Consider the following 23,112-nt stretch of genomic DNA (forward strand, 5'->3'; position numbering starts at 1 on the left):
ACACTAGTGCAGCACACACACATACACACCTGCTGAACAAGGGCCTCTCATCTGCTATTTAGCCTCTATTAAGGGTCAACAGAACTGGTCTACTATACTATAGACTTCCATTGTTTTAAAATAATGCTAATAATACCTAATACAGACTAATTCAAATGTAACCCGTGAAACAGATATTAATGTTAGACAAACTCAAATGTAACCTGTGAAACAAACATTAATGTTGTCTCATTTTGTGCATTCCTTTGCCCAATTTCCAGCCTGTAGGAAAGAAGCATAGCTAATGAGTTCCCTTTATTTGCACTCTTGTGCACTTTCTTCAGTGGAAAACAAAAATGAGAAATTAAATAAAATTAAGTAAATGGATGGTTGTTTGAATAGCTGGGGAGTGGAGCTGTCAAGCTTCAAAAAGTTCCATAAATGCATCTTAAAAATAGTGCATACAACTCATACACATTTGACAGCTTCTCAAGTCACACAACAGCTTTGTGTGCAACAAACACATGAAAGGTCTTTATTCACTGACAATCTTCTGCTCCAGTGGGCCATTTACCACTAGGATTATTGAGTCAGTGAGCTGAACTCGAGAAGATCAGTCTGATTCATGATTCAAATCATTTAGACAAGCTTTGTGAACTCAATCAACTGATTCTTAGACAAGATCTGACTCAATACAAAGATTCGGTTACAAATTGGGCATTATTACTTCTCTCATTAATAAGGAGAGTTACAGTATGGTGGGTGTCAAGATAAATGAAAATCAGTAACTGCGTTTCCATTACCCTTCAGCCCTTGCGCAAACTGAAATTGCGAACTGAAAATGCACCCAATGGAAATACGTTAATTTACAGGTCACCTGGCATATGTAAAAATCACGTTATCATTCTTTAATTTACTATAACCTTCAAGAAACCCTTCATACATGGCCTTTCTTATGAATTAGGGGCTTTCCTTGCTATTAATGCTTGGACACATGTCTGTGGTGCATCATGGCTCCAACATGGCTGTATTAATCCTTTGATTAAAAATAATGGCTAGTGTGGTGGCTGCGATATATGTAAACCTATCAACATCCGTCGCCATGACTTATCGCGGGAAGAAAAAATTAAGTTTTAGTCGCATAACATCGGTTAATGGAAATGCTGTCATTTCACAATTTTTTTTTTTATTGACATTTACAAACGTTTTGCGCAAATCTGTAATGGAAACGTGATCCATCAGGTTTGGAAAGCTATGAAACTGAGAAAACGATGTCAATTTAGTACTTGCATGTGTCTCCTGAGCACTAGGCTATTATATCCACATTTATTTAATAGATATATACTCTACTATGTCAACACTTGTCTCATTTGTGTCTATTTAAGCAATAAAATTTCTCAGCAATCTGGTCAATAACCTGAGCAATAAAATCTTGCTCTTGGAACATTACATGCTTACTGAAACACTGAATCACTTATTTAGTGTTGGCTGGCAGTATAAAAAATTTAACGTTTCAATACCTGATGGTTTTGATCATGCTGAGGCCCATCTCAACACAGCAGTGGGCATGATCAGGTCGAGGCTCGGGAAGGCCAGAAACACAATAATAACAATCCCCTAGTATCTTGATCCTCAGGCAATGATGCTCCTGAGAGGAAAAGGAAAAGTCATTTTTACATTCAATATGTCAAACTGTTGCCAATATTTATATTTAATACAACTGAATCAAAGTACATTATGTTATCCCAATAAAAGTAATTAAGGGTCAGATCAGGTAGAAATAGCTGTTTAAGGTAGCAATTGCACAGTTTCACATTTTACAGTGTGAGAGGAATATATGAGGGTTTGAGCATTTATAACAGTAATTGCCCTATAATTTCCACTGCAGTCTCTATCTGTTCTAGTTATCTCTCAGCCTGCCAGGTTTTTGTGTAGAGCTCAGAGAGAGTGGTAATTATAAGGCCGCCACTCACTCATTCGGTCTCTCTGAGATCCATTACTCATGCCTACTGCCGTATTAACGTCTTTTCACAGCTCAGTAAACGGCTGTATGGAAACAAAGAGTCGTTACGCCCGTAACTGTCATTTGTCAATCGCTAAAAACACCACCTACAGCCTGATTAACTCTGGACTGACTCATGATAGCATGTTTGAAGCACTAGTGCTAATCTACAGGCTAAGTGCTGCAGGCTAAGTGAATGCCTTTTGCATAATCAATACCAAACCATGGGCCAATTTAATGGATATAAACACAGAAACTAGCATTAAATGGGTCATTCTTCATTTGTGATGGCAAGTGGTGTCCCTCTACTTTACAAAAGTTTAAATAAACTTTAAATACCAATAAATCATAAAATGTTTGCATGTTTGTATTCTGTAGGGTAAACACAATTTGTGTACTGTTAATAGTGACATTTTTATTTTAAAATACATATTTAATTGAGTTTGAGAGATTGCATTTGTAACAAAATATGCATGTTCCCGCCATACCTCAGAGAGGTATCATGGAATGTAATTGCAACAATATAACGTTTTTAACAAAAAATTAAGTGGTTATATTGAGAATATAGATTTTATTTAACATGTACAATTTTATTAAATTGTTTTTAAAAATACATATTTTCTTATATTTAAGAAAAAAGTTGTGTCCCCCAAATTCATGTCTGTGGTGTTACAACAATGGATGTCGCCTCCAAAAGGGAGAATTCTATTTGGACTACTTCCTGTGTGTAAAGGTCACTGCAGGTGCTGGATGATCTGAGGGGTGCATGGGGAGTACATTCTTCATTATTAATTTTCTTAAAATTAGCTACATTTCTGACAATTTCATGTGTCGCACTTTATTAGTGTCTGTGGTGTTATGTTAACTTGAAGATCTGACACATTTTAATAAAAATTTTGATAAATACGTACTTATTAATATTTTCAAAATGTCCCCTGATCTTGAAATCATCATGATGGCAGCCTCCATTTTAGAAAAGTCTGAATTTAGGCTGATTTGTCTGTGGTGTTACTGTCTGAGGTGTTACGGTCTTTCCTGGCAAAATGTTACTTCAGTTATTGGTAACACCATAGACATAAGTGGCTGTGTCACCAGTGTTTGATTAAAATTATTTAAAAAAATGTAAAAATCGAAATGTTCTTAAGCTTCTATTTTAATGGATATAACATATTAAACTAATTTTAAATGCATAGCAATATATTTTATTAGAAAATAAACAAACAAGCATTTTTGCAAATTCTGCCTCTCATTTGCCACCCCAATTGAAGAATGACCCAAATGCTAGTGTAAGAACACACTCCATACTCAAAACATCAACATTACAGCATGACACTAATAAAGAACCCATTAAATTAAACTTGAACCTGCTTTTAGTTGGATTTAGCCTTATGGAAAAAGTACTGTGGTAGTACATTGACGGTATCAGATGATAATACCATGGTATTTTTATATACACACACAACTGTTCAAAAGTTTGGGATTGGTAATGTTTCATGTTTTTTTTTTTTTTTAAAGGTATCTTATGTTCACCAAGGTGCATTTATTTGATCAAAAATACAGAAACATAAACAGTAGTATTCTAAAATATTATCACTGATTAAAAAATTATTTTTTTGATGTATTTTAAAATATATTCCTGTGATGGTGAAACTTATAAGTAATCATTACTCCAGTCTTCAGTGTCACACGATCCTTCAGAAATCATTCTAATATTCTGATTTGCTGCTTAAGAAACATTTCTGATTGTCATAAATGCTTTAAAACTGTTGTGCTGCTTAATATTTTTGTGGAAACTGTGATAGTTTTTAAAGATTCTCTCAATAGAAAATTCAAAAGAACACCATTTATTTAAAATAGAAATTCTAAGGCATTATAAATGTCTTTACTGTCAATTTTGATCAATTTAATGCACATTTACAGAATAAAAGTATTAATTTATTTTTAAAAAAATTTGAATGGCAGTGTACCATTAGTAGCAAATGATTTCCATACTCATATTATTCATAGATTTCTGTAGGTCAAATGCTAGACCATGCTGCTAGCAACATCAAGGTCATGGATGAGTTTTCAAGGGAACAGACATAGTGATAACATACTGTAATATGGTACTCCAATATACAGTAATTCATTAAATATCATGGCATAACCAGGGTATATGTCCAAAAACATGGTATTTCCGTGGCACAAGTTAAAAAAATCAGATGTTTAGTGTTTCTATATATATCACTCGTTTAGATCATACGTCAAGTAACAAAATGGTTAATGTACATTTCCCATTAGGCAATGTGAGGCCATAGAAGAAAAATAAAGAGCTAGGGAGAGACAGACAGCAAAAGAGCGAGACAGATTTATGGAAGATAATGCTACTGTAAGACAGGGTCTTTGGAGTTCAAAATGTTGTCAGGATGTGGCATGACGCAAGCAATCAAAACCATTACATCTGTAAATGTTGAACGCGACAGCTCAACCGCACAGTTAACCAGTACAGCACTAACCACACACATGTGAAATCTCTGAATAAACATTGCCATCGGGAAAGAAAATGAATACTGCTCATCACGATAAACACTGCTGCAAAATTTAATTTAAAATTTAACACCAGGCCTGCTCGCATGAGTGCGACGGCAGATGCACACAAACGCGCAAGGACACGAGGATATTTAAATATGACATACTGATACAACCATCTGCAAGCACACATATGCCACATTTGAATATCTGCATTATGCATCAGCAAGCCACTTTATGGTTGGTTAATCTCCAATGATTATTGTACTGACTCATGAATAAGATTATTGGAGAGTTGCAGCACGAGGATGGAGTTTAATTTCCTTCATAATGCATTTATTTCCTCCTCCATTCTGAACAACAGAGCAAAAAAAACATTTGTTAAATACACATCTGCCCGTATAAATGTGTGTAAGTAATGTTGTTCTTTCTTCCAAGGGCAGCTATCAAGATTTGCACTAGCTGTTGACAGTTGTACCCTTGTGCTAACACACATACACTCATATATCAATGTCATTAATGTTGGGGACGTGGCCACAACATTTTTATTTATGTGACTTTTGCAACAGGCATTTAGCACATCAGTGCACTGCAGGGTGAGCCGGCACATATTTCAACCTCCTCTGTACTCTAACTGAACTCAGTTTATCTGGTGCCACTATAAACGCCAAGCCAAGATACGCTGGCACTGCCCTTGGCACACAAACATAACACTTCTCTTTGTTTCACACATCCTGCATCAAATATGTGCAAGCGAAGCAGGAGTGTAACAGCAATTTTCTGAGGTAAACAGTGCTGACTTATGTGAATAAAGCACTAAAATAAGCCTAATTTACATGGAAAGGTGTGTTGAATGACAATGACTTAGAGGGATAGTATGCCAAAAATGAAAATTGTTATCATTTACTCACCCTCATGTCGTTCCAAACCTGTATAGCTTTCTCAAGAAGACATTCTGTTTGTTTTTTGCTCATACAATGCAAGTCAACTGGTGTTGTTTTGAACCCCCACTGACTTAAATTGTATGGACAAAAACAGTTCTTTAAAATATCCTCTTTTGTGTCCCACAGAAGAAAGAAAGTCATACAAATACAGTGCAATAAATCAGTGCAGACGGTGCCTAGTTAAACTGGATTACAGAAGGATAAGACACAAGTTTGTGCACAAAATCAGAGTTTTTGGGCTGAAGTGCTCAAGTGGGTCAACTATTTAATGAATTTGTTCTTGACTATTTAATTTTTATAATGGCCATAAATGAAAATGGTTATCAGGAGAGGGCCATTGATAATTATTGCAATCCTGATTGTCATGAAATCTAATCAACATAAGAAGGGGGACCGCATTTACATTCTACCCAAACCTCAAGGAATAACTATGAAATTTTCAAATCGAATCATTGGGATTTAGTCTATAGAATAGAACAGAAAATGCTGTTTGATTTCCATTAAAGGGATCATGATATGCGTTTTTTATTTTGTATTGTTCTCCGAGGTTCACTTATAAATTTATCAAGACTTTTACATAAAAAAACATTATAATTTAGAAGAAATAAGCTTTTTTGTGTCCAGTTTTTAACCCCTTTTTGAAAATCCCACGTCAAATCTTGCCTTGTTTGTAAACGAATCCACGGTAAAATGAAGTGAACAAAGGACCAAGTTTTTACGGACATAGCCTGGATCTTCATTAAAAATAAAATTCATTCAGTCTTTCCTAATGTTGGGATCAGAAGGAAGGCAACGCAAACACTGTTTTTCCACAACTTGACACTGCACAGCATTTTGTTGTCTTTGGAGCATCTTTATCATTTGGTTTCTGCGTAGACATGCGCGTTCGCCTCTCTCATAAACACTACTTGCACGAATCGGTGGGCGGGGCTAAACAGGTAGTGATGTAGAAGCAGGTGTTGATCTTCCTCTGCGGAGGTGGTACTTATCCACACTATTACATCATAAAGTAGAACATACCACAAGCTGCCATTTTAGCAGATTGTCTTCAATATAAGCTGTTTTTAGACTAACGACAAAGTTTTGAGTTCTGAAACTTGACCTCTTATATGTCAAGAGATAAGACAAGGAAAAAGGGAATTTTGGTTTCTCAGTTCATGACCCCTTTAGGCAAGCATGAGATGTAACGCCTAAGTAGAAGAACTCCTCAACTTAAAAATGCTAATTGTTTTGAATGTCAAGGTAACCCTCTTACAGAACCATCAGCATTTCATGGCAACACTTGGATATCAAACAAAAAATATTAAATATAAACAAGCCAGAAACTAATTGTGATATCCAAGATATAAACAGCATGACTTAATTCATTTCCAAATGCTATTTCAAGGACCCCAAAATGACACTGTGATGTGGCTTGCAGATTGTCATGTACTGTGTGTGTGTTAGGTCACTTACGTGTGCCAGTCGGTCAAAGCGTGCAAAGAGTTCATTGAGCATTCGAACGAGTTCCTGAGCGGAGAGTGTGGTGGAAAGATTGGTGAAGCCCTTCACATCAGCAAAGAGAATGCTGCACACAACACACATGCACATAGATCAGCTAGAAAAATCACAACAATTTTCCCAAACATTTTACAGCCAATCAGTGAATTTTAATGTGAGATAAACAGGCAAAACTTCATGAAGATACAAGCTAATTGTACTAATAAGTTTAAATAGACTAGCTATGCAAGCTACGCTACTGTTAAAAATATTTAGGGTAAGTAATTTTATTTTTTTAAATGCATTAAATTGATCAAAAGTGACAGTAAAAACATTCATAATGTTACAAAAGATGTCTATCGCAGATAAATTATAAATACTGTTCTCTTTCAATTTATCCAAAATTCAAGCAGTACAACTGTTTTTATCATTGATAATAATGAGAGATGTTTCTTGAGCACCAGATCAGCATATTGCCTGAAGGATCATGTGACACTGAAGACTGATAATTTGCCATAACAGGAATAAATTCTATTTAAAATACAGTGAAATAGAAAACAGTAGTTTCAAATTGCTATTTGTAAAAAAAATTCACTGTTTTTACTGTATTTCTGATCAAATAAATGCAACCTTGGTAAGCAAGTGATGCCTTTCAAAAACCTTAAAAAATATCTTCATATTTGAACAGTAGTGTAACTACACAAATAACAAACACATTACAGAAATTAGGTTGTGGAACATGCCATTTGTATAAATTTCTATATGAAGGAATTTCATGTTAAGAACAGATTAATTGACATTAAATGTTGTTTTATGACAGTACATGTATTCTGTCTGTGATCACTCTGAATGCATTATGTTATTATATCTATATAATATAAAACAATTTGGTAAATAGTGTAAAAATAAGGGTAAGCCATTAAAAATGGCCAAAAATGGCTTCATTTAGGCTCAAATGGCATGAACTGGCATTTTTAGGGCCTATTTGGTGCTCTTATGGTGACTGACTATGCTTTACTGGGCTACTTGTTTGGGTTATAAAAGAGAGTGACTCAGCCATAATCAAGGATGACTGAGCCATAACAGCGGGTGACTGAGCCGTAATGGAGGGCGGCCGAGCCTTAATGGCGGATGACTGATTAAATTCCATTTGACTCTCTTCTATTCAATTCATGATGACTGTACCACAATGGAATACATTACCTCACGTTCTCATAGCGGTGAATGTAGATACGGTGAAACTGGTGCTGTAGGGTCTCGTCCTCCACATTGGTCATGTCGTTAATCATCTCCAGCACTACAAAGCGTGGCAGCACCGACAAGACCAGACGCTCCTAACACAGGTGCAGCATGGGTAATGTGCTTCATTAAACATGGACTTAAATCATTCAGTCACTGAATGCACACTTACACAAACAAAAACATAATTTTCATATTATACACATCAATTCCCTTTTACTTTCAACCCGTTTACCAATTCAACTAGTTTACCAGTCTTATCTTTAAAACCACTTTCAAATGATGAGGTGGAATTTCATTAGCAAACAGTTTTTTGCATTATTTTATTATTTAACCCAACACATTACAATGTGATAAAGTTTCCTTTTACTGCAATAACAGCTTCAGGTCATTTTTATCCAGTGTTAGTTCCCTTAATGGTTCACCAGTCAATCAAATAACCCCAGGCGTCCAGCACACAGGGCTACATATAAATGCATAACAGTGTCTAACAATTTCCCAAAAATGTAAATGTATTTATAATTCAGTACAATTTGCTTTTACAAAACACTGCAAAGAACATATGTCTGCCAAATACATTAAAGCTGAAGTGTGTAATTTGACAAACAGTTCTCAGTCTTCCATTGGTTGGACTCGAAAACCATGCCATTGGTTGAGCCAATATTGTGGGGTTGGGCTGGTCAGATGCACAAAGAAACAGCAATCACAGCGTTTACACTTTTTATGAGAAATATAACTAACAGCTGCCTCTCCATATTAGTTTGGCTGAGGTAGGAGAAAGTATTTTCAAATAGCAATAAATTACACACCTCAGCTATAATTCACTGCAAATATGCATTCAACAAGCCAGAGTTTGTACTCTCATCACTGGCTGGGCTAAAAGCAGGGGAAATTTGGATAGATGGACATACAAAAGAAGAGGAAATGCAAGTGCGCACACACACACAGTGGTACCAGCATGGGCTCCACTTGACTGGCAAATAAAACCCACTTCAGCAAACAGCCGGAGAGCTCTCAGAGAAAGAGATGGGTGGGGGGAGGGGGGAGACGGAGAGAGATTCCCTAAGGAGTCTCGGAACCTTTCTACACTAGCCTTCTGTCCCCATGAGATGCTGTTCTCATCTTTAAATCAATTACTCTCACCCACTGCAGCCCATTGCTGGTGAAGGAGTGTGATATAGCAACATTACGTTTGTGCATGAGTGTGCACACACTTTTAAAAGGTTGGGATCAGTCAGATTTTTTTGGAAAGGAACTGAATATTTTTCTTCAGCAAGGAGGTATTAAACTGATCAAAAGTGACAGTAAATACATTTATACTGCTACAAAAGTTTTCTATTTCAAATAAATGTTGTAAATGTTTGAACTATCTTTGTCAAAGAATCCTGAAAAAATGTATTACATTTTCAATAAAAAAAATCAGGCAGCACAACTGTTTTTACATTGATAATAATAAATGTTATTATCAATGAGGATCATGATCGAAGACTGGAGTAATGGCTGCTGAAAATTCAGCTTTGCCATCACAGAAATAAATTACATTTTGAAATATACTCAAAAATAAATGAGTTGTTTTAAACTATAGTAATATTTTACAATATTACTGTTTTTGTAATTGTAATCAAATAAATGAAGCCTTGTTGAGCAAAAGAGACTTATTTTAAAAACATTGAAATAATCGTACCAACCCCAAACATTTGAACAGCAGTTGTATGTGTACAGAACTATCTTTTTTATTTTTCTTTGTGTAGTGTTGCACAACCCTTCACCATAAACAAAAATGTACCATGGAAAACACAGCTTCTGCCAAAACGCCCAATGCAATGATGGATATATTGTACAATCATAATAATAGTTGAATTTCTTTTTTGATGGCAGTGGCCAATACAATGCTAATGTAAAACAGAATTCAAGCAAATTCATAGCAAAAATGTATACAATTATTTATTTGAATTTAAAAACAGAAATGGTTTACTCTTCACTGCCGGTAGAATAAACATTTCTCTTAATTGATCAAAAAGACACTTACCAAAATTGTCAAATATTGGCTGATTAATTGGCGTGTATGACAGATAAATGTCAATCACTAGGAGTAATTGGTATTTTGCCAGAAAGTATGGTTAGCATTGCAATTTGAAGAAGTTGTTTTGTTTACACACATACACTTCCTGGAAACATCCTAAAGCACGTGAGCCACAAATATGTTTACATGTGTCATGCGAGTGTCTGTGAAGGAAACTTTTAAAGTTTGTGAACACTAACCTGTCGCTGGTTCTCGGTCTCCAGGCGGAGACGTGCCTCGATGCACCTGCGTGTCTCCAGAAAGGCCTGTCGCTGGGCGCGGTCTGACAGGTAGCTGATAAACATCCCTGCAGTGTTTATACATAAGAACAGCAGCACCTGAGCTAACAGCTGAAGAGAAAGAGAAGAAAAACAGAGAATTTTACAAACCTTAAGCAATTAAGAGAGCTAAACTGCAGGTGAAACTACTCTACATCCATTTAACGGCTGTATATGACCACATGTGGAATTTTGCCCTGGAAACTCGAACACAAAAACAGCATAAACAGTGTCCAAAATTAATATTTTGAAACATGAGCTAATGGCGAGTAAACTGAAAACATTTTCCAGCAATAAATATGAAATAGTATCTTGAATTTTCACAAAAATATATTTTTGGCATTACGAAAATGGGATAATTTTGCTGTTTGCTGTTCACTGTGTCACAGCCAGCATTATCGTGCGAGATGAACGTGCACAGTGATGCAGAGAACATGCAGAGAAAGCGTGATTTTGTCCCTCATATTTTAATTTTGACGGATTAATGTAAAGAATATTTCTTCATTTAGCAGCTACCAGCCACTGCCAAGTAAGTTTATTTACTCGCCAAAGGCTTTTTTTTTTTTTTTGCATTTGGCAAGTGTAAATTTTAGACCCTGAGCATAAGCATACAAGAGAAAAATACTTAAATGCTTATTTTAATTTAAACTCAATATTATTCTTTAGGAGACAGAAGCTAAATGTCATCTTTCTCTCTATTTCACACAAACACACACAGAGACACACATGCTCATACATAATTGCATATTAATGTGAAATTATTAAATGTCAGTCATATACTGTAGGCAGAGTACAATATTTTACAGTTAAAATGTACTCATTTAAAAGCAAAAAGCAACGAGATTTTTAAAAAAAAACTGTCTTTTGTGTTCGCTTTTCAGGTCCAGTTATTTAACTGTTAACTGTGTCACTGTTTAGATTCATAAATTCATACATAATTCAAACTTCATACACACTATGATTTTCTTATGATAAATCGGTCAAAATATTTTGAGTCTATATAAAGCTAAAAGCATGCTGATTTTCCATTGCTGGTTTTTTGTCTTCCTTGCATATCTTATGTACAACAACAGAATTGAGCAAACAAAATCACATTTACAAACACGTCACTTACTTCAAGTGATTTGCATGTTTTAGCTTGAAAAAAAATAACATGAATTAGCCTTTAGGCAACAGCTTAGCTGTTCTCCTACCATGCATTTCCAATTGCTTTCCATTTTCTGACTGGCGTATGACAGCCCGGGAGAAAGCAACCAAACAAAACAAAGGACTCATCCACCCCATCCACTAGGGGGAGTCACAGAGGTCAGAGAAAATTGACTCATAAACACAACATGTTTAAATTATTGAATCTGGATTAAACCAGTTAGACCTCTGAAATCAATAAGATATCAAATAACTTTCTAATAAATGTAGACATATTTTCATATAATACTGACAGTTAGGCCACAAACAAACAAACAAACATGAATAAAGCCTTCCAAAATTGTAATCTCCAGAACTATTGGCTGGCTGCTAAGAAATTTCCACGGCTCAACAGAGTGAATATATTGTATTTACAAGCTACAATTAGTGTCTAATTAAGCAGTTTTGATTTTATAAACAAGACTATATATTCATGTCACCAACAACATAAGATACACTCATACAAGATACATTTATGTTTTTCCAGTAAAGTAGCCACCGAGGCATAACAAATAGGTTATACACACAGAGGTGCATATTTATATTTAGACATGGGAACAAACACTGTTAGATTACTGCATTTGGAACATATACTGTCATGCCTCTCGGAGGAATCCAAAAATACACACGTTTTACCAAACATGTCGTGAAATCTCCAGAGAGTATGATGTAACCACCTGCAATAATTAACACTCTAAAACAATCACTGAAGAAACATGTTTAAGCATGTCTCCGCACCTATTACTACAAAAGCCTCATAGGCATTTGTTTGTGCGCGTCGGTGAGACACATCCCTCATGGGAATATCAATTTTATGACTGATTAACAAGCCCCCCATCCTTTACAGTTTCAATTACTTCAGTTTTTTTGTCCCGCGGGGGCATTAAAGGGCTGCCATTTCAGACAGAGGCCCTAATTAATACAACCCCTCCAGTACACACACACACATACTGTACACACACGCACACACACACACACACACACACAAGAATTAATGCAGTAAACATCATCAACATTCAAGAATCAAGCTAGCATGCAAATTGACTAAAATATGACTTTTGATAATTGTAATCTTTGCTGTTTGTAATTGTAAATGATATTTACAAACATATAAACAACACCAGCATGCACTTTAGCAATGTGTGTGTAATAATATACAATAGCGCACACACAGAGGTCAGTGATGTGGACAGTTTTAATAGGAAAGCTCATTATTTCAGACTTTTCCTATTCAAATCACTGACCTTAAAAAAACAATCTCACATTGCACAAATCCCTCTCCACATATGAAAACATGAACAGCCTACAGAGTACAGACTAATGAAGATGAGTCTTTGTGCATTTCTTAGAATATTACTCTTAACCATATAGATGGTCAGTTACTCTTTTTAGCTTTACATTTATCTACAGTAAAGGTAGTTTTCCCAATGTCGTTTTAATACGTTTTAAATCAGTTCCCCACAGGTGTAGTTCATTACAGTAATTATGGCTATGATCCACTAATATTCAACAAACAGAAAGTGTCAATAATTTGGAACAATGTATTTTTTAAACATAAGAAATATCTGTTTGCGAAATGTTTTTTGCAAAAAAAACGTATGGAGGCCTGTTTCTGCCTCAGAATAAAAAAGGTAACAGTGACAAAGTTTAAAATAAACTTTTTTTGTGAGGTATAAAGTTACTTATGAGAAAAGATCAAAATAGTTGTGACTTGTGAGACATAAGACTCAATTATGAGAGCTAGTCCCAACTGTTATACCCAAAGTCACAATTATAAGAAATAATCTCTAATGTGAGATATGGATTTGCAATTGTGAAATAAAAAGGTGCAATTATGAGAACAAAAGTTCCAATTGTAAGATATCAAATCCCAAATGTTAGATGTAAAGTTGCAATTATGAGAAACAGTCCCATTTGTGAGATATAAAGGCAAAAGGATAAGAACAGGTTTCTACAGAAAATAGTGCTTCTGCAGCTGCTACCTTTATTTAAAATAAATGCCATTTGAATTGGTATTTTACTTATGAAATTATATTAATTTCTATGTGCAACATAAATATGAAAATATGTTTTGGGGCCACTGTACATTTCATACAGTGTGTGTGTGTGTGTGTGTCCATCAGCTAAACACAGCAGGAGAATTAATAGAACAAATCTCACTGTACAGTTAAATCACTGACTTTTAAATGGATACTTCAAAGCAGACATGCACACACAAACACAGTGCACTTCAACTATAGTCTTTAACACCATAATTATCTCAACAAAGCACAGTGATATCCGTCAGCATGCAACAGAAATCGTTAAGAGTGATAGACTCCCACTGACTGCAGCAAATTAAAAAAAAAAAATCTAAATAATAAACTGCATAGTGGCTCGTAGACCAACAGATCTAATGAAACTGTTAATATCAACACTGTACTCCAGCCAGAGTCTCTCTGCCATGCCGAGGAGCCGAACTGAGATTTAATTAACACTCCATTTAATTACTAGGGTTGATTACAGTTGTAAAATGCTGCCTCTGAGATTTCCAATAGATGGGCTGCTGTCCACTGATAATTCATCCAGTGAGCAGAAACATTATAATGCCCAATTGATAAACTTTGAAAGTGAAATTTGACATTTGGTTTTTTTTTTTTTTTTTAAGTGATGTGCTGCATGCAGCCAGTCTCCATGGAGCATCTAAGCAGATGCACTTTGGGAGTAACTGTATTTTCAGTGTTGCTCGCTGTAGCCCTGATATTGAAGGAACAGTTCACCCAAAAATGAAAATTTACTGAAAGTTTACTCATCCTTAAGCCAACCAAGATATAGATGACTTTGTTTCTTCATCGGAAAAGATTTGGAGAAATTTAGCATTACATCACTTGATCACCAATGGATCCTCTGTAGGATAAGATGCCGTCAGAATGAGAGTCCAAACAGCTGATTAAAAACATCACAATGATCCACAAGTAATGCAGATGACTCCAGTCAAAGTCTCTTTAAGACAAGTCATGTCACTCGGCGGCCATCTTTGAAACGCCTCTTGGGCATGCAAGCGCAGCTCCTATCTCTTTGAATGGGGAAACATCAAATTCTCCAAAACTGTTCACTAAGCTTACGATTAAATTTAATATTTGAAATCACAAAAGAAATCTGTCAACAACTGTATCATTAATGTTGTTTCTTTTGCTCAAATAGTGTTATAAAAGCGTATTTTTCAGGCTAGATCAGCCAGTGCGCATGCGCAGTCCTCAGCGCACGTCTCTGAGTGCTGTTTCTATAGCAACCGGGACTTCTAACGGCAGCTGCAGTGACGCACTGACTTTACCGATTAGCGATTGGCTATTTCATTCAGAAGGTGGGGCTTCCTGCGTTTGAGCGGCCATATTGAGTGTTGCATTTTTCCCCATTCAAAAATATATGAGTGACATGTCTTGGGTATTCTATAGTCTTTGCTCCAGTCCATCAATTAATGTCTTTTTAAGTGAAAAGCTGTGTGTTTGTATGAAACAAATGCATCATTAAGGCATATGAACTTTAAACTTTCACTTCTAGACAAAATATGAGTCCGTAATCCATAATATTGCTTCCTCCAGCAAACAAAATCCAGCCCCTGTTGTCATCTCACATCAAAATCCACTAACACACTTGTTTAGAACTGTTTTGGACTATTTCCACTTGCTTGATCTGAGCATATTTCTCTCCTGATACAGATGAGATGACATTTTCACTGGAAAAATCTATATTTTGGATAGAGGTCTCATATTTTAGCCATAAAGCAATGGTTTTAAGATAAAAATGTCTTAATAATGGATTTATTTATTACAAACACAGATTATTGATTCATAAGACATTAACCAATATACTGGAATCATGTTTCTTTTTTCTTTTTTTTTCAGTTGTTTGGACTCTCATTCCCATTCACTGTAAAGGATCCATTGGTGATAAATTTCTCTTAATCTGTTCTTAGATGTGAGGTGAGTGCTAGTAAACTTATAGCTAATTTTCATTTTTGGTGAACTATTCCTTTAAACCCCCACAACCTTTTCCTCTGAAAGCGAAGACCTTTAAGTGCTATACAGAAGAATCGTTGCACCTATAGAGCACTTTTACAAATTTTATTCCCAGCACTTTTCACTGATGCGGTCAGGGTTAATCACAATCTATTTTAAATGACTGTAATGGTCAGAGTAGATGCTGTATTTATTTTGATTATTCAGTCTGTTTAATATGTTGGCAATTATATCCACTGGCAATTTACTGAGAGATGTATTTTTAAGGTTACTAACTGACACCCAAGTACACAATAGCATTTTGATCCGTTGTTGATATTATTATTATATTAACACAACAGTATTTAGATTTGTTTTGAACAGTAGAGTCTACTTCTATCCATCACAGTCTCATTGTTGTGTCAAATGAAATATTACTGAGCTCTATTATGAAGCCAAAAACTCACCACTGCATTTCCATTCTGGCTTTCTGCCATTTCTTTAATGTAAAGCCAGGACGATCCAGCTTTCTCGCTGGAAGCTGTTGAGGTCTGTCTCAGGCATTTTCCCTAATCAAACCTGATTCATCGGACCATTACCTACTAATCCAGACCGTGTTGACCTCTACAGTGTAATACTGATCTCAGGACAACTTTACACTGTCATTGTTAGCAGCAACCGATTGTTCTGAAGGTTTTGATTACATGGCAGGACCATCTACAGTGTCAGCGATCAAGTGCTAGATTGAAAAATACATTATTAATCACTCAGACATAAAAACTTTTAATTGACCAGGCAGCCTGCTGTTATTGATCTCTGTACATGTGTGAACATCTCCATGAGCAATTGTGTGCTCACCTTACAAATAAAGTGTGTACAGTAAAGTTTCTGCACGTACCACTGGATACTGTGTCATAGGCTTTGCTAGACCCCATTTATTTAATCTTATCCCCTCAAAAATCTGCACTGAATTCAGCCTTCTTAAAAATATGTGACCTCTCTCTTCACGTTTGCTGAAAACAGCGGCTGCAGCAAGCTGTCTGAAGTTATTTCACTCCGAATCCTCCCCTTAAACTAAACTTTGTTATATTAAAGGGTTACTCCACCCCAAAATGAAGATTTTGTCATTAATCACTTACCCCCATGTTGTTCCAAACCTGTAAAAGCTTAGTTTGTCTTGGGAACACAATTTAAGATATTTTGGATGAAAGCCGGGAGGCTTGTGACTGTCCCATTGACTGCCAAACAATTAACACTGTCAAGGCACAGAAAAGTGTAAAAAACTTTGTCAGAATAGTTCATCTGCCAGAAGTGGTTCAACCGTAACGTTATGAAGCTACGAGAATACTTTTTGTAAGCAAAGAAAAAAAAAAAAAAAGACTTTATTCAACAAATTCGTCTCCTCTTGGAGAATATCCACTGGACGCAAACTGTGTACGCTGTTGTGTCAGCCGCACCGCATGGATACGTCTTCTACGTTTGTTTACGCTTTGATTTGAACGAAAACAGCGTATCCTTGTGGCGCCGCTGCAAAGAACAGCATACGCAGTTTGCGTCCAGCGGATATTCTCCAAAATGGCGCTACGCTGACGCAGAGGAGACAAATTGTTGAATAAAGTCGTTATTTTTTTTCTTTACATACAATTCTTTGCATTCTCGAAGCTTCATAACTTTAAGGTTGAACCACTGATGGCAGATGGACTATTCTCACTATGTTTTTCTGTGCCTTGACAGTGTTAATTGTTTGGCAGTCAATGGGACAGTCACAACCCTCCCGCTTTTCATCTTAAATTGTGTTCCGAAAATGAACAAAGCTTTTATGGGTTTGGAACGACATGGGGGTAAGTGATTAATGACAAAATTTTCATTTTGGGGTGGAGTAACCCTTTAAGTATCATCTTTCCCTCAAGTCAATGGCAGATCACAGCATATGTAGGGCAGCAATGTACGGCACGGAGCGCTGCCCCCACAAACAGTGCTCTACTTCTCTGTTCCACAAAACAAAATGCAACAAAAGATGCTACCTTTACTTATATAGTTATATAAAACATTTACACATACAGTATATGTCACATTTAAAAAGTCTGGATTTCATTGCATTAGATACAAAATATTGAACCAAGTCATATCTGCAAACAAATGATGCTAGAGCTTTTCTCTGATCTAACATCACTTTTTTATTTTTAGTTATTTTTATCAATTGCTCTAAAGGGCATTTTCCATTAATGTATGAAGTCAGCTCACCTCTTATTCATACGTCCTAGCAGAATAACCACTGGTGAATTTCATTATATATTTGTATACATATACACACTACTGTTCGGGGTCTATGTTTGGGGTCTTTATGATTTTTTTTACATTAATTAATATTTTTATTCAGCAAGGATGCATACAATTGAACAAAAGTGACAGAATGTTATAAAAGATTTGTATTTCAAATAAATGTTTCTTTAAAAAAAAAGTCATATTTAATATTTTTAATTATTTTTAAAATAATTAAAAATATTAAACAGCTCTTTTCAACATTGATAATAAAAATAAATGTTTCTTGAGCACCAAATCAGCATATTGTAACGATTTCTGAAGGATCATGTGACACTAAAGACTGGAGAAAATTCAGCTTCATAATCACAGGAATAAATTACATTTTAAAATATATTCAAATAGAAAACAATGCTTATAAATTGAAATAATATTTCACAATATTACTGTTTTGCTGTATTGTTGATCAAATAAATGCAGCCTTGCAGTGAGCACAGAAGACTTCTTTTTAAAGAAACATTTTTAAAAAATCTTAGTAACGAGATGTATGTGTGGGTGTATTTATTGCCAGTCAAGCAAGATTTGAACTCGCAACCTCTCGTACTGAAAGAAGGAAACACTCCTCTGACCCACATCATCACCCTGCACTTTGTCTATCGACAATCTGTCCTACTACACACAACACTCTCACACTAGTCTGGTGGAGTTTGTGAAGTGTCTTATAAATGATTGATGGAGACCCTGCATGAGTTTCCATAAACCCAGAGAGAGCACAAGAAAGCAAGCGCATGCTAACTGACGTCCATCTTATCCAGGCACTGACGACATTCTACATACGTAGCACTAAACACCTAAGCAGGTGTGCGGTCAGGTCTGAGGGTGTGTGTGTGAGTGTGTCCTGCAGTATGAGCGAAGGAGAGGGAAACAGAGATGGGAAATGAAGAGATGCTGGCAGACAAGTGTGTGAGTCAGAGAGCCCTTCTCCATATCTCCCTCCCACGCTTGCTATTTTTACAGTCTACCTCACAGCATCTTCGACCACTGCTTGGACACACACACACACACATTTTTGGGTCTGATTGGCTGAGTTTGGCTATTTTGACCTGAATCTGCATACAGACATCTGGATCTGGCCTGAATCTGTGTGTGAAAGGACACCAAACAACTATGTCTGGCTGCCTCTCTCTGCTGTGATCACAGTGAATAATCTTTGCACACTATAATTAACTCGCACGGCTTCCTGTCTCCTCACTGTTGCTTGTGTCTGTGCGCTTGTTTTTGTGTACAGCACATTTGCTTGTTTGTGTACATCGTGTGTGTGTGTGTGTGCAGGTGAAAGCCACAAAATAATTGTAGTGCCACTATGACTCAATTTAAATGTGATATGATCACATGTGGAGTGGCATGACTTCAGGTCATCTTGTCATTTAGAATCTCTTAGCATCTGACAGAGAGAAAAAGAGGCTTTGCTGATCGGTATACAAACACATGCAACCATGCCAATGCAATGTATAAGGGATAGTTCACCTAAAAATTCAAATCATGTTGACCAAAACCTGTATGAACACTGTGGAGCACAAAAGAAGAAATTTTCAAAAACACTGGTGTCCAAACTACTTTGAACCCCATTGACTTTCAATGTAAAGACAAAAAGACATTTTTCAAAATATCTTTCGTGTTCCACAAGAAGTAAACGACGTGCGTGTGTTTTCATTTTGGGTGAACTATTCCTTTAATTCTCTTTTATTTTTGTAATTTTTGTTTTTTGTAAATATACATAATTTGTTTTGCAAATATGTCTTTATAAATATATTGGAAGAACTCGCAATGCTCAAGCTCCCCTCAGATGTTATTGAAATGAGTAACTAACTGCAGTGCTCTAATATGACTGCTTTGCCGCATTCACCAGCTCTTCTTGACCTTTACTGACCTCTATAAAATTTATAAAATTTAAACCGCAAAAACAAGTCATAAATATCAGACAGAACAACAGGATGCAGTCTGCAACGAACGACCTTAAAATGTCACTTTCAGCACTACGTTGGATGGACAGCGACCGTCGCGCTTTGGTTACATGCCTCGAGCGCTGAAAACATCCAGTGTTGCACCCAAACTTGGCATGATGCAATATCGCACATTTCTCTGTCTCACCTGATTCGTGGAGATCTGTGCTCGAGGGGGCACCAGCAGCTGGATCGCGATGTGCAGCGCGGAGGTCAGCAGTCCCGCCACGATGGCCCAGGTGAGAGGCAGCGGCAGCATGCTGTAGGTGGCAAAGAGCGTGAAGAGCACGTACCCTATCCCATCCCCGAGCAAACCGTAGCCCAGTCCCGTCGCGAGAATCTGCGTGGCCATGGCGACCCAGGTCACCGCGCCGCTGTACTGCAGGTAACCGTGCGAGCTCGTGTCCTTGCGCACCACAACCAGAGCGCAGATGACCACCTCGATGCCCGTGAAGAAGCCGAGCAGCATTCCTTTGATCGGGTCCATCGGCGTGGACGCCAGGGTCAAGTGCAGCACGAGCAGGGTCAGCTTGGTCACCACGTCCAGAATGTTCATGACCACCACCGACTTCCGTCGCTGGCCCAGGAAGTAGCGCTGGTAAAGGCGCTCGAGGTCCCTGGACTTGAAGGCGTAGCGCAGCGTGGGGAAGATGACCCCGCGGTACGTGTAGCCCCAGCTCAGGAAGAAGTCAGAGTTGCTGGGCGCGCAGTCGATCTGCAGGAAGCCCAGGTCGCTGCTCGAGCGCTCGGGGAAGACTTTAGTGCCGCCGTTGTTGTGCCGGTCGCTCACCGACGTCCTGCCGGCGGACTGTTTGCGCGAGCCCTGCGCGTCAGGCTCGTCCGGTGAGGCGGGTTTAGGGCTGTGCTCGTGAATGAAGCGCTGCTCGGTGATGTGTCGCACGGCGTTCTGCCACAGAAGGCGCTTCGGTCGGTTCCCGTTGTTGCTGCTGGGGGTCTTGTTGATGGTGTACAGCTCCTCGCTCGCGCTGGAACAGCGAACCTCAGACAACTCCATTGTTCCCAACGCGGTTCTATTTACCCACGCGCGTTCCTAGAACAGAGACAGCGAAGACGAGCAGGTGTGTGCGAGAAAGAGTGAAGGCGAACCGAACGGAGAGTGGAGAACGCATCGGGACAAGCAGACTGGTCCCACGGCAGCTGCCGCTCATCATCATACGTCTTGTCCTCCGCGAACGTCAGAGCGATTCGGTCGCGCTGGCTCGTGCCATTTGGCTGCGCAGCGCTACAGCATGGCATGCGCCCGCTGGCGTGCTGAAAAACAACGCATCTTATAACGCGGTCTGACGAAGAAAATGCCCCCCGTTGTCTGCGCTGCTGCAGAAGGTCTTGGTGTGGCTCTTTTCTCTTTAACGTAACCAGAGTGCACATACAAGAATGTTAAGGAGTCCTTTCCACAACGCCATTCCGCGGTACAGTCCAGCCTTTTCCGATTTGCGAGTCTTCTGTGGTATGTTTTCTCCTCAGGAACTGACTCCAGGAATCTTTGTCATATCCAGAGGTGAGGTTTAGGGTTGGAGGAGTGTCGAGAAGACCTTCCTCTTTGTCAGTTTTGGGGGTCTCGGATAGCAGAACCGGTCGCGAAGGATATGGAGTGCTGAAATCCAAGAATAATATCACATAAAACAAACAAACAAACAAACAAGCAAGCAAGCAAGCATAAACAACACAAGCGTCTGTATCAGTCAGTGAAGATGCTGAAGGCTTCTGTGATGTTATACAGAAGCATTCAGTGCGACCGCGCTCATCTGGTGGAGATGGTATTTACACTGAGCGAAAGAGAGAGAGGAGGAGGAGTGTGTGTGTGTGTGTGACTGAGTCTTCCCGACGTCACGAGCTCCTTGCCTCTTTTTTCCTCCCCGCGCGCAGCTTTTGTTTCGAGCACCGCAGAGGAGCGCGCGCAGTCGGGACAGTGGGGGAACACAAAGCATTTAAGAACATAATAGCTATGTCTGCTTTCAAAAACAGAAAATAGATCAGTTTATCCAAAACCAAAATCAATAATAAAATCATTATTCATTTATTATTAATAATATAGGCATAAATAAATGGCTCCTCTTTGCACAGAAAGTCAGAACTTCAAGGATTTCATACATTTATTCACAAAACCCTTTTTGGTCATACTTGAGAAATATCTCAGTATCACTTAAACTAGTCGCATCCTTCTGCTTCCAAAACAAAAACTGCAGGCCTATTTTCTGCTGTGCCTTCATAATTGGTACCCTCAATGATTGGAATCAAAACAGAAACATTTGCACTAATTTAGGCTTATTCATTTAATTAAAAAGTAGGCTACCAAGCGCTTCAGACACAAGTTTTTTGTCTATTAGTTTCAGTTAGCTAACTTATTTCTTTTAATTTCGTAAGTTGCATTATGCATCGTTTATAACTTTTATTTACATTTTGATGCAATTTATTTTTGTTGTCCTCATTCCATTTTCCAAGAGTAGGCTACAATATAGGCTACGTCTGACTGCCGTCGTTTTCAATAAGAAAGCGCGACTTGTCTGGTAAAAATGGCGCTAAAAACGAAAAAACTCAAATATTATTAAAGTTATATTGCAATTGTCTTTTATCATTTTCATCGAATTTTTCAGGTTAATTTTAGCAACATAACACACTTAGCTCGAGTGCCGTTACCGTGACTCACCGGCTATTCGTCTTTTTCAAATATTTTACAGCGCGAGACTGATCAAAGCGGGCCGACAGCGCCTCGCGAGTGACTCATCACGTCCCCCGCTCGCGCTGCCGGCTCTTTTTTTAACGGCTGTGGGATTGTACCATACGACACCCAGTCTTACTTTCCAGGAGTTTCTCAAGGCGTTGCTCACTTCCTTACATTTTCTGCTTGCTCTGAAAAAAGAAGGATGATAAACTTCCCCAGGAAACTCGCTCACCGGCTGCTCTGGGCCTCCGCATCACCCTGCTGTTACACACATTCACTTCATAGAAACAAAACAAACAAAAAATCAATGAATCAAGTCTACCTAATACCAGGGCTGGATCCTGCAAAACCCCTTCTAACTCCTATCATCCCTAAACCCCTTATCTGACTTGAAGTGACAAGGGTGATGTGACAAAATTCATGTTTAACATTATGAACATTAGTGGTCTAACAGTTTTGGTGTTGCACTGAATGCAGCCCATAATACAATGAAAACCATGACTCATTTTGA

General features: G+C 37.7%; 1 protein-coding gene across 3 annotated transcripts in view; it reads right to left on the reverse strand.

Annotated features, from left to right (window-relative positions):
• The window catches only part of adcy8 (adenylate cyclase 8 (brain)), a 54,549-nt gene extending 31,701 nt beyond the window's left edge, over nt 1-22,848 (reverse strand). Inside the window, exons 1-6 of one of the 3 annotated variants that reach the window (XM_058794240.1) lie at nt 22,834-22,848; nt 20,067-21,533; nt 10,414-10,563; nt 8,116-8,246; nt 6,889-7,000; nt 1,500-1,627 (exon numbers count right to left, since the gene is read on the reverse strand). In XM_058794240.1, the coding sequence (XP_058650223.1) occupies nt 1,500-1,627; nt 6,889-7,000; nt 8,116-8,246; nt 10,414-10,563; nt 20,067-20,933 (1,388 nt within the window). In that variant the 5' untranslated portion in view covers nt 20,934-21,533; nt 22,834-22,848. Of the gene's footprint in view, nt 1-1,499; nt 1,628-6,888; nt 7,001-8,115; nt 8,247-10,413; nt 10,564-20,066; nt 21,865-22,833 lie in introns of those variants that run through there. The other 2 variants (XM_058794231.1, XM_058794247.1) reach the window with 2 other exon arrangements.
• Between the last annotated feature and the right edge of the window lie 264 nt (nt 22,849-23,112).

The sequence above is a fragment of the Onychostoma macrolepis genome, chromosome 02 (genome assembly GCF_012432095.1).
Source record: "Onychostoma macrolepis isolate SWU-2019 chromosome 02, ASM1243209v1, whole genome shotgun sequence".
NCBI lineage: Eukaryota > Metazoa > Chordata > Actinopteri > Cypriniformes > Cyprinidae > Onychostoma > Onychostoma macrolepis.